The 15782-nt window shown below is 42.6% G+C and overlaps 12 protein-coding genes across 12 annotated transcripts, besides 2 other annotated features; 4 read left to right on the plus strand and 8 right to left on the minus strand. All coding sequences in view use genetic code 12, as the record gives it.

Moving 5' to 3' along the window:
• Nucleotides 1-446: 446 nt before the first annotated feature.
• PGUG_05676 (NAD(P)/FAD-dependent oxidoreductase) lies at nt 447-1550 on the plus strand (the record flags this gene model as incomplete). The annotated part of the gene is made up of 1 exon (XM_001481863.1): nt 447-1550. One exon carries the CDS (start codon nt 447-449, stop codon nt 1548-1550), a length of 1104 nt encoding a protein of 367 aa, XP_001481913.2.
• A 21-nt stretch (nt 1551-1571) lies between these two features.
• PGUG_05677 (uncharacterized protein) lies at nt 1572-2399 on the plus strand (the record flags this gene model as incomplete). The annotated part of the gene is made up of 1 exon (XM_001481864.1): nt 1572-2399. One exon carries the CDS (start codon nt 1572-1574, stop codon nt 2397-2399), a length of 828 nt encoding a protein of 275 aa, XP_001481914.2.
• A 43-nt stretch (nt 2400-2442) lies between these two features.
• PGUG_05678 (uncharacterized protein) lies at nt 2443-3876 on the minus strand (the record flags this gene model as incomplete). Its single annotated transcript, XM_001481865.1, has 1 exon — nt 2443-3876. One exon carries the CDS (start codon nt 3874-3876, stop codon nt 2443-2445), a length of 1434 nt encoding a protein of 477 aa, XP_001481915.1.
• A 370-nt stretch (nt 3877-4246) lies between these two features.
• PGUG_05679 (uncharacterized protein) lies at nt 4247-4762 on the minus strand (the record flags this gene model as incomplete). The annotated part of the gene is made up of 1 exon (XM_001481866.1): nt 4247-4762. One exon carries the CDS (start codon nt 4760-4762, stop codon nt 4247-4249), a length of 516 nt encoding a protein of 171 aa, XP_001481916.1.
• A 246-nt stretch (nt 4763-5008) lies between these two features.
• Nucleotides 5009-6595, minus strand: PGUG_05680 (Zn(II)2Cys6 transcription factor; the record flags this gene model as incomplete). The annotated part of the gene is made up of 1 exon (XM_001481867.1): nt 5009-6595. One exon carries the CDS (start codon nt 6593-6595, stop codon nt 5009-5011), a length of 1587 nt encoding a protein of 528 aa, XP_001481917.2.
• A 218-nt stretch (nt 6596-6813) lies between these two features.
• On the minus strand, nt 6814-7776 carry PGUG_05681 (uncharacterized protein; the record flags this gene model as incomplete). The annotated part of the gene is made up of 1 exon (XM_001481868.1): nt 6814-7776. One exon carries the CDS (start codon nt 7774-7776, stop codon nt 6814-6816), a length of 963 nt encoding a protein of 320 aa, XP_001481918.2.
• Nucleotides 7777-8028: 252 nt separating this feature from the next.
• On the minus strand, nt 8029-8598 carry PGUG_05682 (uncharacterized protein; the record flags this gene model as incomplete). The annotated part of the gene is made up of 1 exon (XM_001481869.1): nt 8029-8598. One exon carries the CDS (start codon nt 8596-8598, stop codon nt 8029-8031), a length of 570 nt encoding a protein of 189 aa, XP_001481919.1.
• On the minus strand, nt 8486-9001 carry PGUG_05683 (uncharacterized protein; the record flags this gene model as incomplete). The annotated part of the gene is made up of 1 exon (XM_001481870.1): nt 8486-9001. One exon carries the CDS (start codon nt 8999-9001, stop codon nt 8486-8488), a length of 516 nt encoding a protein of 171 aa, XP_001481920.2.
• A 142-nt stretch (nt 9002-9143) lies between these two features.
• On the minus strand, nt 9144-10757 carry PGUG_05684 (uncharacterized protein; the record flags this gene model as incomplete). Its single annotated transcript, XM_001481871.1, has 1 exon — nt 9144-10757. The coding sequence occupies one exon, from the start codon at nt 10755-10757 to the stop codon at nt 9144-9146; it is 1614 nt and encodes a 537-aa protein (XP_001481921.1).
• Nucleotide 9405, plus strand: a sequence uncertainty (Possible assembly error: High quality discrepancy detected during assembly).
• Nucleotide 9768, plus strand: a sequence uncertainty (Possible assembly error: High quality discrepancy detected during assembly).
• Nucleotides 10758-11773: 1016 nt separating the features above from the next.
• Nucleotides 11774-12763, minus strand: PGUG_05685 (NAD(P)/FAD-dependent oxidoreductase; the record flags this gene model as incomplete). Its single annotated transcript, XM_001481872.1, has 1 exon — nt 11774-12763. One exon carries the CDS (start codon nt 12761-12763, stop codon nt 11774-11776), a length of 990 nt encoding a protein of 329 aa, XP_001481922.2.
• A 197-nt stretch (nt 12764-12960) lies between these two features.
• On the plus strand, nt 12961-14448 carry PGUG_05686 (uncharacterized protein; the record flags this gene model as incomplete). Its single annotated transcript, XM_001481873.1, has 1 exon — nt 12961-14448. The coding sequence occupies one exon, from the start codon at nt 12961-12963 to the stop codon at nt 14446-14448; it is 1488 nt and encodes a 495-aa protein (XP_001481923.2).
• An 812-nt stretch (nt 14449-15260) lies between these two features.
• Nucleotides 15261-15782, plus strand: PGUG_05687 (uncharacterized protein; the record flags this gene model as incomplete). Its single annotated transcript, XM_001481874.1, has 1 exon — nt 15261-15782. A coding segment is annotated over one exon (522 nt), but the record flags the coding sequence as incomplete, so codon positions are not given.

Raw genomic sequence — 15782 nt, forward strand, 5'->3', positions numbered from 1 at the left:
TAGTCGGCCAATTGCCTTATTTAGGCGGGCGACATTTTGCAACCGTTAATGCGACCTGCAGAATGTGCGGCGCGGCTGCAAACGAACATACTTGATGCACTTCCAAGTGCATTGACACTTGACGAGTATTACTCAAGTCACGAAACACTTTAATAGGCTAAATGCTTTTCAAAAATGATTCTCATGGCCTATGGCGCTTTTGGTTATATACCTTCATGCTTGAGGCGAGATATTCATGTTTAAAACTAAAACAATCCACAACTATCCAATTTAATTCATCAATTACGAGCTATCGAAGCCTTTTTAACCTTTACAGATAAAATGGCTTCGGATCGATCTTCGCTTCGGATCTTAATTATTTCCGAAACGTAGTCCGAGATCGGACATCCACGCGCCTTCAGTTAAAGGCTGCAAATATAAAATAGATCAGCTATGTTCTAAATATTATGGAGGCTAAGAAAAAACATATTGTGATAATTGGTGGCTCGTATGCTGGTGTATGGGGTGCCAAGACAATCTGTACAAAGTTAAAGGATGATGTTCGTGTCACTTTAATTTCTCCAAACACTTATGCTTACTTTAACATTGCAGCACCTAGGATTCTTGTTGAGCCTGAAAAAGTTGAAAAAGCCTTATTCTCGTTATCGGATCTTTTAAATAGGTTCTCCTCAAAAATTGAATTGCTTGAAGGAAGAGTTGTTAAGGCTGACTTGGAAGAAAAGACAGTACATTATACCACCCAGAATGAAACCAGAACAGTCAACTACGATTATTTGGTCATAGCGAGCGGTGTCAGTATGGAAACCAATTGTCTTCAAAATGAACTCGAAGGTAAACGAGTGGTTGAAGAAATCAAGAAGATGAACCAAGAAATACAGCAGGCTAAATCAATAGTTATTCTTGGAGGTGGACCTACCGGTGCAGAGGTTGCAGGAGAATTGGGATACTACTATGGGCAAACAAAAGACATTACTGTTATAACTGGAAAAACTGGACCATTAACTTTAATGGGAGAAAACGCTTCAAAGAAAGCAGAAGTTTTGATGAGAGAACTAAACATAAGTGTGATTAATGATGTCAAGTATACCTGGTGTGAGACTTTGTCTAGCAGAACAAGAGTCCATCTTGAGAACGGTACTTCTATGGAGGTAGATCTTGTTATCAACACCGCCATTTGTAAACCAAATACCGACTTTTTGGAACAAAAATATGTTGACGAGAAGGAATATTTAAAGACAGATCAGTATTTTCGTCTCAAAGACCACAACGAAGTTATTGGTTTGGGAGATGTTTTGGCTATTGGAGCAAGAAGCTTGTTCGATTTGTTGCACTATCAGATTCCAACTTTTGCAACTTTTGTCAATACGCTCTCAGACAAAAACAAAAACCAATTAAAACCATATCAAAAGCCCAAGCAAACCACCGTAATACCCATCTCAGAAAAAGGCGGAGTTGGACTTTTTTATGGATGGCAAGTTCCTAGCTTTTTGGTGAGGTTGCTGAAGGGCCGAGATTATATGTTGGGGCGTGCTGAAAATTACTACAAGTAACGCTAGAGTCGTCTATTACTGATGTATACTCACCGATTATTGCCGACGCACCCCGCGTGGATTTACGCTACCCAATTGATGCAACTGGAGTGTCTTGGGTATGCCTACAGATGCTGGAGAAGACAATGGAAAGGCGAGGGTCAGAGATACTCGGGAGGTGCCATAGTCTGGCAAATCAACGACTGCTGGCCGGTAGCTTCGTGGGCTCTCGTTGATTATTACCGTCGTCCCAAACTAGCTTTTTACTCGGTCAAGAGAGAAAGTCGGACCGTGGGAGTTGGAATGTACAGAACTGAAGAGAAACATACTCCAGAACAAGCCAAAGCTGTATCCGAAGCTGGACCACCACATGACTACAGCAAAGCTGATCTTTACGTTGATATTTGGGGAGTCAATTCCAGTGTCGTTGATATCCCAGCAATATTGAAGGTTGATATCTATAACGTTACATCCGGCGAAAAGGTGGATTCGTTGGACGATAGGGCAATTGTGTTGAAACAGAACCAGACAACGGAGCTTGTTTCTCGTCACTTTCTCAAATACGATTTTCCAGTTGTGGTCTACAGCAGATTTGTATCTGAAGACGGCTCTGTTATTGGAAGCGCTGCCGACTGGCCACAGCCACTCAAGTATCTCAAGTTTAATGACAGAGAGATTTCATTCAGAGTTGAGGAAAACAAAATTGTTCTCTCTGCTAATAAGCCTGTCAAGGGAGTCGAGGTGGTTCTCAAGAACGACTTGTTCTTGGAGGATAACGGATTTGACATTTTTCCTGGAGATGAAAAGGTTGTTGGTGTCCAGGGTATTAGAGAGGAAGATGTGGAGTCTGTCAGGTACTACGGAAATTAGGAACAAAATAGAATTGAATTCAATACCACATCATCCTTCTTTTTCAAACCTTTTTTTGATACTCTACTCGCTGAGACTCAATTGAGCTTGTACGGTCTGCGTCAATTACCTCGATCATCCCAGCGTCTATTTGGTTGGCAATTTCTCTCAACCTACTAGCGTAGGTGGTAAAAAGCTCATTGTAGTTGTTTCCAAACTCATCAACGGTTTCTGCCATTTCATAAAGATCCATGCCCATTTCCTCAGCTTCAGCAGATGCCCGCAACTGCAAGCCGGGAATTTTGTCAACGATAAAAAAGATTATCAAACTGAACACAGCCGTCCACAACACAATGCTAACCCACGAAGCAATCTGGTAGCCCAATTGGACAAAATTTCCATTTATCCATCCTCCATCAATTTCGGTAACTCCATCGTAGCTAGCGACAGTTTTCGATGCAAAGATTCCAGTCAAAGTTGCTCCAATAATTCCTCCCACGCCATGAATAATGCCTGATTTGCTATAATCGTCAACTCCTGTGATGTTGTTGACTGGAACTAACAATCTACAAATCACAGCATTGATAATTGAAGTAACCGCTGCTGCCCATGGCCAGTAGAAACCACATGAAGGAGTAATATTAACAAGACCCACGATAACTCCTTCACAAGCAGCCTCCATCGAGTACTTTCCAGTGAGTACCTTGTCTGTAGCCACATAAGCTACCGAGGCAAAACTCGAAGCAAGAATGGTGTTGAGGAAAATATAGCCGGTTCTGGCATTCACCGACAAAAGTGTACCGGAATTGAAACAGAACCAAGCTGCCCAAATCAAAGTAACTCCAATGAAAGTGGTGGTAGAAGAATGTCCTCTATAAGGTGTTACAGTGCCTGTCCGTTTACCTGGTTTTCCGCGAGGACCAATGAACCAAGAATAGCAAAAAGAAGCGACTCCAGATGCAATATGAACAGGACCTCCACCAGCAAAATCCAACGCTCCTAAATTCAAAAGCCATCCGTTTGCTCCCCATACCCAGAACGCCAAGGGACAATATACGACAATTGTCCAGATCGACGCTACAACTTGGGATGGTAAAAACCGGCCTCTTTCACCAATTGCTCCAACGAAAATCTGTACGGTTGCAACAGGGAAAAACACATTAAAACAAAAATTGATGGTCGAAGGAAGGTTCCCGCCTTCCAATAATGGTTTGGCTTGCTCGTCATGAAGAGCAGCATTATCCAAATTTCCAATAAGTTTAGAGGTGGAAGTTGGAGAATTTCCAAGAGAGTAGCCGATAAGATACCACATAATTACCACATTACTTGTAGTCATATATGTTTGAAACAACACCTGGACCACATTCTTTCTCTTGAGAACTCCACTGTAAAATAGACCAATTGCTGGAGTGATAAGAAATACTCCAAATGAACAGAATAAGATGTAGACCATGTCGGCCGCAACAAACGTGGAAGTTTGTTCTTCCAAAGAAGACATTTTCGACTCAATTGCACTGTAGCATTGTCAGCGTTGATATATTTGCACGAAAGAACTGTTTATCAGTACCTTTTTCTTGGCATCGCTTATCAGTATTATCAACGGGTCCCATTTCCGCATTGGGAAAATGTTAGCAGCCGATCAACCGACTAAGTCTTTCAACTTGCTGCTGCAAAATCACTAGCACAGACCAAACTAGCAGAGAACTAGAACGATCAGGATAACCATGAACCTTGTAGTACGCCGTGACTTTATCAATTGACTTTCTCAACTTGACTCTCAATTAACTTTCTCAATTGACGCTCAATTTTTCAAGTCCAAATCCAACAGAACTTTCGCCGAATTAGGTTGCAGATCGACCGTGCATGATTCAATTACTCCTCGTTTGCCGATCTAATATAAAGCCGGGATCTCGTAAATTTTGCAACCTTGCAGCTTCGGCGATTTCCGCTCTTTCTTCTTCCAATGAAATTTCCCGTTGTTGTGTCCGTCTAGGTCCCGGTACTTGCATTTGTGCCTGAGACAAACCAAAGTAATCAAACTCTTGTTGTGTCAAGTTTGCAATTTTGTCACAAGTGGTTATTATCGTCATTTCCAAATTAGCAACATTTTCAGTTTCCTCACAAAATTGATATCCGGCAAATACTGGTACACCACCATTGTTCATGCCTCTATATTCGGATGAAGACTTGTTTCCTGAAGCTGAAACCACAAGTTCATTTTCCAAAATGCCGATAATAACTTGGTTCCAAAACGGTGACATCGAAGTACATACACTATTCGCCCAGGTATTGAACATATCAAGATCTAGAACATAGCAGAGACAACATCTTACAAAGAAAATGCTATATATAAAAGGCACTCCAGAATTCATCGTAAGGAGCATTTTAGTATGTAAAGAGCATTTGATTTTAGAAACTTAAATTCGCATTGAGTCATATCAATTATGCAATACTAACGATTGCAATATTACGTTAAGCTATATTAGGTTATGTACAAGCCAGCAGTACACAGGTATAACAGGAGCTGATGTCCTTTGGTGTCTTTGCGGGGTTGTGTCTTCATTAGTGTTTGGTAGTCTCCTTCAGCTTCTTTGCTAGTTCTTGCCCTTTGATTTTGGTCTTTAGCTCTTCTATGTCAACGCAAGCATGTAGTTGCACACGCTTAGTATCTCCGTCCAGTCGTTTTTCACCTGGCTCAAATCGTTCATTTTCCATATGAGTTCTATGGCAGTTTTAATGGTGGTAGGTGAACCCAACGGCCAGCGTATTTCCAAATCCTTAAATATATTGAGAATCAGAAGCCTGTGTTTTTCTTGAGGTAGAAACATGGCCGAGATGAACAAGCACCATGTTGGAAATAAAGTGAGTGTATGGGCTCTTGCGGTCAAATTTTCCAAAATTGCCAAAAGTTCGAGTTGAAGATTATGTGTTTCAGGAATCGTAGGGAGTTTGAACATGGGATAGTAGGTCGATACTATACGGTCAAAGCTCTCGCTGAAAAATAGTTTTGTAGCTGTGAAATATGCTTGGGAGCAGAGATATAATTGTTCGAAATCCTTGTCGTCTGTATCGAGGGTTTGTTTGAGTGTCGTTAATTTCGTCAAAAGATTGCTGTATCTTGTCGCTACTTCACTCTTCAGACTCGAGGGTAAATCGTGACGGAGAAGAATTGTTTCGTAGACAAGGAAAAGCAACTTTGGTGAGCAACCAAGAATGTAGTCGACAGAGTCACTTTGGTAATACAGCTCGTATAACGGCCAGGGAGAGCTTTCCATAAAGAGGTCCAATTCCCTTCTGTTGAGAGTGGTTAATAGAAGAATGTACCGCAAACTAAAGTAACGGTATGCAAATAATAAAAGTTCGGACAGCATGACTTTTTCACTCAGTAGCGATCCAAAAATGAGTCCACCTTCTCGGAGATGGCTGATCCAATTTTTGTTTCCCTGGTCGCTGATTTCCAAGGAGCAAAGCATAAGAATGGTGATCACCACCTCGTCGAGTCCACTGGACGATTGGCTCGATATGAAATCAGGTTCGTCGTCCAAAATTTTGTATAACAAATTGATTGCTTCGTGCTTATATTTTCCACGAAGTCGCAAGTAATACGCAGCTTTATCGGGTTTTCTTGACTTCATATCATGGGCAGCTAGTGCTATGACAGACTGGTATAGCGCAGGAGACACTATACTATTAGGAACCACCAAAAATTTGAACTCGTTAAAATGGGAATCTCCAAATGCTTTCCGTCGAGAAACAACACCTACGTAGTATGTGAACAATTCACTTTCAACTCCATCGTCTTCCTGATCCTCTGGAATAGGTGAAGGAGCATCCAAAACAGACTCAATTTGCCTTATACCCTTTAGTCGGGCTACTCTTTCTTCATCACTCACCATTTCACGATTGGTCAAAACATGGTATAAATTCATGTCATCATAATTGCAATTTAAAAGGTAGCCCGGGGCACCAGGAACACTCAACTTTACTGGAACAGGTTGGCATTGTTGATTAGAAGGGTGCCAATGTAACATAATGTCAAAGCTGCATGGAAGCTTCAACTTGATGCAAGCGCCGCAAATTGGTTTTTGTTCATCGCATTTTTTACGTCTTCTCTTGCATGCCAGACACCCAGTTCTATTACGGACAATGACCCGGGTTTTACGGTTGTCTCTGGGTTTTTGCCTCGGTTTGGTTGCACCTGTTTTTGGTACTGGCATTTGGTTGTTTCAGCCGTGAGCTTCAGTTCTTATCGTCCGATTCGCGCACACTTTAATGCTTGATCGAGAAGTTGCGAATTGCGGCGTTGCTGCGAAAGCACAGGAAGAAAGTTAATTGAGGCAGACACAAAAGGTTAAATTGGTTGCTTTAATTTCATGCTAATTTAGGTTCAACTCCTACTGTGGTTTCCAAATCTCTAGTACATTCCTATTTTATTTTACTGCGAACTGTTCATGGCTTCTCTCATGAGTCCCAAACTGCCTCCTGCTCTCAAACTTCCCACTCTCAAATTTCCTCCGTTTTGTTCGCTTCCTGGCTCGCTATGCTCGCCAGCACGTCCATATCCGCCTCCGCCGGGTGTCAAAATCTTGATAATGTCTCCCACATTCAACTCTATTTCTGCCGTAGGACCCACATGTTTCCAGTGAATTTTCCCATTCCCGTCAACTCGTCCCAACTTGTTCTCTCCTCTAGCACCTTCGCCTCCTCCTGCCATTCCATATGGTGGAACTACTCTTCTCTGGGTTAATATTGAAGCATGGCACGGCGAAGTGAATTCCAATTCTCTGACCAAACCATCACCTCCATGCCATTTTCCAGCACCCCCACTATTTTTTCGAATTGAAAATTGCTTCAAAAGAACAGGATACCGCAGCTCAAGAACTTCAGGGTCTGTCATAAGCGTATTCGTCATATGGCATTGGGTTCCACTGAAACCATTGAACCCATTTCCAGCACCTGAACCTCCGCCGATTGTCTCACAGAACCCAAACCCAGCAACCATTTCTCCTGTTTTTTTATCAAGACCTCCTTGGCCAAAACACAAGCAATTCATACACCCATAAGATGCAGCAACAGTACCAAAAGCTTTTAAAATTGTGTCGGTAATTTTTTGAGAAGTAATACCATTTCCTCCAGAAACAGCAGCGGTGACACTGGGGTTCAATACTGTGCCTTCGGGAATGCGTACCTCTATTGGAGCTAGCACTCCTTCGTTCATGGGCAAGTCACCTTCGGTAATATGGCATCTTAAGCAGTAGGTGATACAGGCATAAGTAACTGCTCGAGGGGCATTGAAACAGTTGAAAGTTTCGTCTGCGGTACCTTCGAAATCAAACACCGCCGAACCATCCTCTTCATTGATATCGATGGTAAGTTGGATTTTGGCTCCATCATCCATGAAATCAACAGCCTGCAATGGAAGTCGATGCTTATTTTCTTGTGCCAACTTTTTGAGGAACTTTCTGACTGCGGCTTCAGATGTGGTTTTGATACCCTTTCATGTAGAACAAAACATAGTCCGTATCGTATTCCGTGAAAACATCCGTTAACATATTGATTCCACGCTGGTTGGCTGCAATTTCAGCCTTAAGATCGGCAATATTGTCTTCAACTTTTCTCGAAGGAGACGATCCTGGAACTTTTCTTAAGCTCATCCACAAAGTACTTTTTCAACTCCGTCATAATCGAAAACTCCGTTGTTCACAAGCTTCCAGGCGATGAACTGGGCACCTTCGTCCTTGAGATCTGTCGCTGACGAGTCCATAGATCCCGCAACAGTGCCTCCTATTTCAGCATGATGTGCTCTCGAAGCAACATAGAACCGAATCTTTCCGTCCACGAAAACTGGTGATATCACAGTGATATCAGGCAAGTGTGTTCCCATCGCCTTGGGATGATTGGTGGCCCAAATATCACCTTCTTTGATATCATCACCCCAATGATTTATCTGATATTTCACAGCAAAAGACATCGAACTTAGATGAACTGGCACAGCAGGAGCATTGGCTACTAGATTACCAACTTCGTCAAATAAAGCACAGCTAAAGTCCATTCTCTCCTTGATATTGGCACTCACAGATATCTTCTGTAACGTGGTACACATGGACTCAGCAATAGACATAAACCGGGTGAGCAAAGACTGACAACTGTACTGGATCGATTTTGAGGTCCGCATCTTTTTCTTGTGACGACTGGGACTCGTCAAGATCAATAATGACATGCCTAGGAAGAACCGTTAAATGGGAATTTGGCTCGACCAAAATTGTTTGAGTGGAGTCTATCACTAATGCGGGACCAGGAATAACTGTTCCACTATCCAAGTCATTTAAGAGATAAACGTTTGCTTCTTGAAATCCTCCCTCAAAATAAACGCTTGACTTCAGTTTTTCGATTCCTGGTGCAACAACTTTGGGACTGATTTTGGCCAAATCTTTATAAGCTGATCTCTCGGTGATCTTTCCAGCATTACCGGACCCTCTGACTCTGATATCCGACACAATGACGTCTCTATGCTTGTCGTTGAATGAAAATTCTCTCTGATGAGTCTCGTAAAAGTTCTGTAAGAAATTCTTGGATTTGTCTTCTGCAATCATGAGTTTTGAATCTGAACCCTTATAACCCATATTGAAGTAGACTTGGAAATCCGATGCTGTAACTCCTTGATCTTCAAGTTCGAGAGCCACTTTTTCCTTCAACACCTCACACTTTTGCAAAAGCGATGATACTGATTCTTCCGTATACTTTACCGAAGCCGGTTCCAACTCTTCATGAACCACATCCGCCAAAGCAATTCCATAGGCAGAAAGGATCGATGAGTATTTGTGAATTATTACTCTTTTGATCTTCAAAACCTTGGCTAACGATGTTGCATGTTGGCCCACCGGCACCTCCAAAAGATGCCAAGTTGTGTTTCGTAACGTCAAAACCTTTGTTTTCTGTCAATTGTCTTATAGGCTTTGCCATGGCAACATTTGCAACATTGAGGAACCCAAGGGCTACTTCATGAGCCGATTTGGGTTTGCTATCGGGATGCTCAGCATTAATTATATCCGCCAATTGCTGAAACTTTTCCACCACGGCGGTACCATCAAGTGGTTCATTTTCATTGGGACCAAAAATTTTTGGAAAGTATTCAGGAAGAATTCTTCCACACATCAAATTTGCGTCTGTCACCGTCAAGTTTTGTCCATTTTTACGATAGCATACTGGACCAGGATGAGCAGATGCGCTGTCAGGGCCAACCTGATACAACCCGTTTTTGTAAGACAAAATAGATCCACCGCCAGCAGCCACAGTGTTTATGTCCAACTGAGGAGCAGCAATTTTTAAGCCGGCTGTAGTCGTCTCAAAAACATGGTCATAAGCACCAGCGTACCTAGAAACATCCGTGGAAGTTCCTCCCATATCAAAACCAATTGTATCTGTACCTTCATTGGGATCATAGCATGTGAGCGCTTGTCCTACCACTCCACCAGCAGGGCCAGAAAGAAGCGACTTTAAACCGGTAAATTTAGTATAATGACAAAGTCCACCGTCGGACATCATAAACTCGATTCTAGTGTGTTTTTCAAATCCCTCTTTGAATCCGCTGAGAAGACTTTCAATATACTGCTTGACAATGGGAGTGAGGTATGCGTCCACCACGGACGACTGTCCTCTATTTACGACCTTGATCATGGGTAAAGTTTTGTGAGACATGGTAACGTTTTCAAACCCAAGTTCGGTTGCCAACGCGCCAATTTGAAGCTCATGTTCCTGAAAGTTGTATCCATGAACCAAGACAATTGCAACTGAGGTTATACCCTCTTCTTTCAAAGCTTTCAATTGGCTTTTGGTTTTTTCAACATTTAAAGGCTTGATTATTTTCACCACTTCTTTAGTAGAGCCTCGTACAAAATACTTTCCATCAACCTTGTCTTCAGCGGTATATCCAGTGGCATCCTCAGAATAAGCAGGAAGCGTTACCCGTTCTTCTACCTCAATTACCTTTTCGTACAAGACTCCAGGTTTGCGAATATTCAAGTCAAAAAGATCCGGCCGCGCCTGGTTCCCAATATACAAAAGATCCTTGAATCCTTCAGTAGTAACAAGCGCAGTACGAACACCTTTCCTCTCCAAAAGTGCATTGGTTGCAACTGTGGTTCCTAATCTGATACTTTCTACTCCACTAGTATCCAACAATTCGCCACGAGGAATCTCCTTTCCACTCGTGTACTCTAAAACTCGCCGGATTCCTTCGATATTAGCATCGTCATAATTTCCAGGATCGACCGAAAGTAACTTGAAAACGTATTCGCTCTGTCCGGGAATAACCGCAAGAACATCCGTAAATGTTCCTCCTCTGTCTATTGCAATCTTGATCCCTTCCCCTAGTGTCATGATAAATTTTGATAGAAAACTTTAGTTTGTTGCAATGCTATATGGGGTGGATGACATTTATATCTGGAGGTGCAGCTTATCGAAGTAAATTCCGGCTTTGCCTGCATCTAGCCGCGTGTCTTCATTTTTGGCTTGGGGAAGGTGGATGCGCCGTGCATGACTATGGGGAGCTAATCCGGCGTTTATCAATTATTTTTTCAAGGCAATGGGGAACGCCGAGAATGGCTGCAATCCCGTCAACATATCTCGTATTGAATGGAGGGGAAAACAGCTGATCTTTGGGTAGCGAAGAGGCACCGCATCAATTGATATCTATTTTTCGTATACTTGGTATTTTCCCACAAAATTAGTTTAGAGTTTGATTTAGAGTCTTCGCTATGTTCTGTTTACTTTTTCCGTGCTACTATGTTCGTCTCAATGTCTTAAGAGCATAAAGTATTCGATTTTACAAAATGTTTACGATGTCTATAGCTTAACCGTCCCATGAGAGTCTTCTTTAGCCCATTTAACTTGAGAAATGTCCAACGGCTCAGATACCACTCTCCATGAGCAATCTGTAGGATCAAACGGAGAAATGTTGTCTCTCCATTTCCAGGCATTTTGGTACTTTTCCGCAAGTTTTCCCTCTAGTTTATCAGCTATAAGGTCTCCGATGGTGGGAAAGAAACTTGAATGCATGGCCGCTGTCGCCGGTAGCCACAAATAAGTTGGGTAGTTTTGGAACCGCATCGACGATAAAATGAGAATCAGAGGTGTCTGCTATCCAACACACTTTGCTGTCGCGAAGCTTATGGTGTGCTAAATCTGGAACGTATTTGCGTAGGAGCCGTCTTGCCTGGTCATATCCATCCAAAGGAACGGTGTCGTTGGGATTATCATTTTTGTAGCGAGGAAGCGATTTCTTATCGTAGACTCCAAATGGATCATTAACGTAGTTTGAGGTTCCAGAACCCGGCAATGCAATCTTGAGGACGTAGGTAGCTGGATCTGGAGGGAAAAAGTATCCCATTTCTCCATCAAACACAACAGGAATGTCCTTGTATTTTTTCGTATTCTTGAGGTGTTAGCTTGAAGTGGGTAATAAATAATCCTGTAGCAGATGTGTTGTCCCAAGTCACGAGATAGCCCGTGGCTGCACCAGCACTCAAGAGAACCTGGTCAGCTGTTCTTTTCGATCCGTCAGCCGAAATTACATAAACGGTTCCGTTTTCGGTGTAGGTAGCAACCACTCGTCCTGCGTCGCCAAATACAAATGTCACACCCAATTGCTCGGCTCTGGCGTGAGCCAGTCTCAAAGCGTTCGCGGCGTGGGCAAGCCCCGACTCAGGGTTCCATTTTATCTCGGTGGAATCTTTGACAGAATTGTGGCTTAAGACTTTGAATTTTCCACCCAATTGTTCACCACCTTTATAATATTCGATATATTTTCCGCCACCAATCGCCTGGAGATTGGCAATACTGAGTCTCTCAAACTCCCTTCTACCCTCGTGGTTCTCGGGAGTGATTAAAATTCGTCCACATTCTTTGAAAGTGTGGTTGTAAACTGGACTATGTCTCCATTCATCAAGAGCAGCGACGCTCAATTCCGTGTATAATTTGTCAGTGTATTCGGTCCGGATGATCTTGTTGAAGTCACACGCGGCAGACCAAGGCGAAGGAACCGGAAATGAGTCCATTGCAACCACTTTATGACCTCTTTCTGCTAGAGCAATGGCAGACGAAAGTCCCATTACGCCACAACCAACGATAAGAACCGAAGACATTGCTATAGTATTCACACGCTCCGCCGTCGTTACTAGACACGCGTATGTTGTGGTGGCGTAAAAATTGACCTGCGGACTTTGGTATAAATATAAAAAGATGGTTTTTCCGATTTGATATCGCGGCGCTCGAGGGTGCATATGCGGAGAGGAGACGACGCCGCAGCGCGAGGCTCTCGGCGCACCGACCTGCCTTTCAGTGCGCGATAAAGTTTCCCGTCGCACGGAATAATCTATCGGCGTCATCCCCTCTGCGTTCCCAACTGCCGTTTTGTTTATTGGTTGCAACCGACCCGTAACATGAAGAGTGATCTTCGTAGATAAGCAGTATAAGAAGATCAGAACAGCCGCTTATTATATAAGAGCCAATATAACCCGCTTAGCATAAGAACCAATAACCGAGTCGGATTAACGTTTAAACTTAAACTTTATTTTTGAATTTAATGACAGAAAAACTCGAGTTGAAGGTGCAGGAGTCCAGTTTTCTGCTTCCCCAAGATGGTGATGTTGACGTTGGTGCAAAATACCTCTTGGATCATCCTGAACATGCCGACTATTCGCAGGAAGAAGCCCGCAAAGTTTTGCGAAAAATCGACTGGTTATTGATGCCGATTATGACAATTGTTATCACCCTTGCTGCCGCTGATAAGATCATAATTTCTAATGCTGCTGTGCACGGAATGCGAGAAGATGCCCATTTGGTGGGGTCTCAATATTCATGGTTGGGATCGATTTTTTACTTTGGGTATTTGGTTATGGAGTTTCCCGCCAACTATTTGCTCCAAAAACTTCCCGTGGCAAAGGTACTATGTACTTCTTTCGTTGTGTGGAACGCAATCTTGATGTGTATGGCTGCTGGGAACAATTTTGCTGGACTTGGTGCAATGCGGTTTCTCTTGGGAATGGGCGAGTCGTTCTTATTTCCCTCATTAACCGTGATAACTACCATGTTCTATAAAAAATCAGAGCAGCCGTTCCGTACTGCCATTTGGTTTTCAGGCTTCTCGTCGCTTATCACTGGAATCTTGTCTTATGCCGTAGGACATGCCCACTCCTCCATCGCCAACTGGAGACTCTTGTTTCTTGTGTTTGGAGCCATAACCATTTTCTTCACTTGTGTGTTGTTCATTCTCTTGCCCGACAGTCCAGTAACTTGTCGCTACTTTAATGAAAGAGAGAAGTACATTGCGGTACACCGAACCATCGAAAACAAAACCGGAACAAAAAACACAAATTTCAAGAAAGATCAGGTTATCGAGGCTTTGACAGACTGGAAAACTTGGGTCATGGCGGTGTTTGTATTGTCCATCAATATCAGCAATGGTGCCTTGGTGACATTTGCAGCACAAATTGTCTCAGGTTTAGGTTACTCACCGATCAGAACTACCTTGCTTGGAATGCCCACTGGAGTGTTTATGACATTAAGCAGTTGGCTCATTGCCTTGCCTGGTCTCTACTTCCCCAAGAAATTCCGTACCATATGTGCTGGTACCATCTGCTTATGTCCTTTGATTTGCTGTGCATTGATGATGACTCTCCACAACAAACATGGTTTGCTCGTTGCTTACTATTTCTTTTACTTCTACTGGGGTCCTTACGTATGTATGACGTCGTTGTCCATGGCCAACACCTCGGGCCATACAAAAAAGACTATCGTCAATACGGTGAATTTTGTGTCTTATTGTGTGTCCAACATCATTGCTCCACAATTCTTTCTCGCCAAACAGGCACCTCATTACCTTACTGGTTATCATGCTATTTTAGGCTTTACCTCCGCAGCTTGTCTTTCAATTTTGGCTTATGGTGCTGGATGCTATATGGAAAATGCTAGGAGAGACAAGCTCTACGGACCACCATCATTGGATTTTGAAGAGGATGCCAAAAATTTGACAGATAAGCAAAAGGCCAAGAATTTTCGATACGTTTGGTAGAAGCTTCTTAAGGAGTTGTAAGGGTTCTCTCAGCCCCACTTGTTCTATAATTACGAATTTGCAGCCGAGTCAACGGGCTTATACACCCGAACCTTGACGAGCTTGGCACGAGTAATTTGGTAGGTGAACTATTCAAGAATGATGAACTAGAATTGATAAAGTATCACGAGTGATAAACTATATAGATAATTGATAATGTGGAGTCGTCTATACACAACTACCCCAGTTTCTCGTCGTTTCTTGTCTTATTTTTCAACCACTCGAATCGCACTCATTACTCATCGCGAATATTCACTCATACTCATTTTCTCATTTCTCATCCATTCCGACTTTGCCCGAAATCATACCACACCAAATATTTTTCAAACACGCATGTGGCTGACTTCCAAACGGTTTCCACGGATATACCAGATGCATAAATACCCAGAATAATCGCACCACCTCCCTCACTTTCATAATGACAAAGGCTGCAAATCAAGTGTACACCATTCAACAGCTTAGTCCAGAACAAGTTAACATTGTCAAGGCTTCAGTTCCAATATTGAAAGCTCTGGGTCAGGAACTCACCAAGAACTTTTATCAGAAAATGCTCTCCAGTTATCCTGAAGTAAAGCCGTTTTTCAATGAATCTGATCAAAAACTGTTACGTCAACCCAAAATTCTTGCATTTGCATTGTTGAAATATGCCGAAAATATTGAAAATTTGGAACCCTTGACTGGGTTTGTTCAGCAAACTTGTCACGAAACCATGTGGGACTCCAGGTCAAACCAGAACACTATCCAATTGTTGGAACATTGTCTTCTCAACACACATGGAAAATATGTTGGGAGAATTAGCGACACCTGAATTTCTTCAAGCATGGGCAACTGCCTATGGAAACTTGGCTCGGTTGTTGATCAACGCCGAGGATACTTGTTACCAGAAACAACCTTGGAACGGGTTCAAGGAATTCACCATTGAAAAAATACAAAATGAAGCAAGCGATGTGAAATCAGTCTATTTTTCACCAACCGATAAAAGTGCAATTGCAACTCCTCAGAGAGGTCAGTATGTCTGTATTCGTTGGAAACTTCCAGGGCTGGAGTTTGAAAAGAGTAGAGAGTATTCTCTTTCTGAATTTCCAACAGAAAACCCTTATCGAATTTCCGTCCGCAAGCTTGAAGGTGGACAGATTTCCAGCCATATTCATGAACAACTTAAAGTCGGTGATAAAATCAGAGTAGCTTCACCAGGTGGTAGCTTTACTTATCATGAAAATGACCCAAGTGTGGAAATGTTGGTTTACGTTGGAGGCATTGGAATTACACCACTTGTCAGTATTATTGAGCAAGCT

Source organism: Meyerozyma guilliermondii, genomic scaffold, assembly GCF_000149425.1.
Source record: "Meyerozyma guilliermondii ATCC 6260 scaffold_8 genomic scaffold, whole genome shotgun sequence".
In the NCBI taxonomy this organism is placed as follows: domain Eukaryota; kingdom Fungi; phylum Ascomycota; class Pichiomycetes; order Serinales; family Debaryomycetaceae; genus Meyerozyma; species Meyerozyma guilliermondii.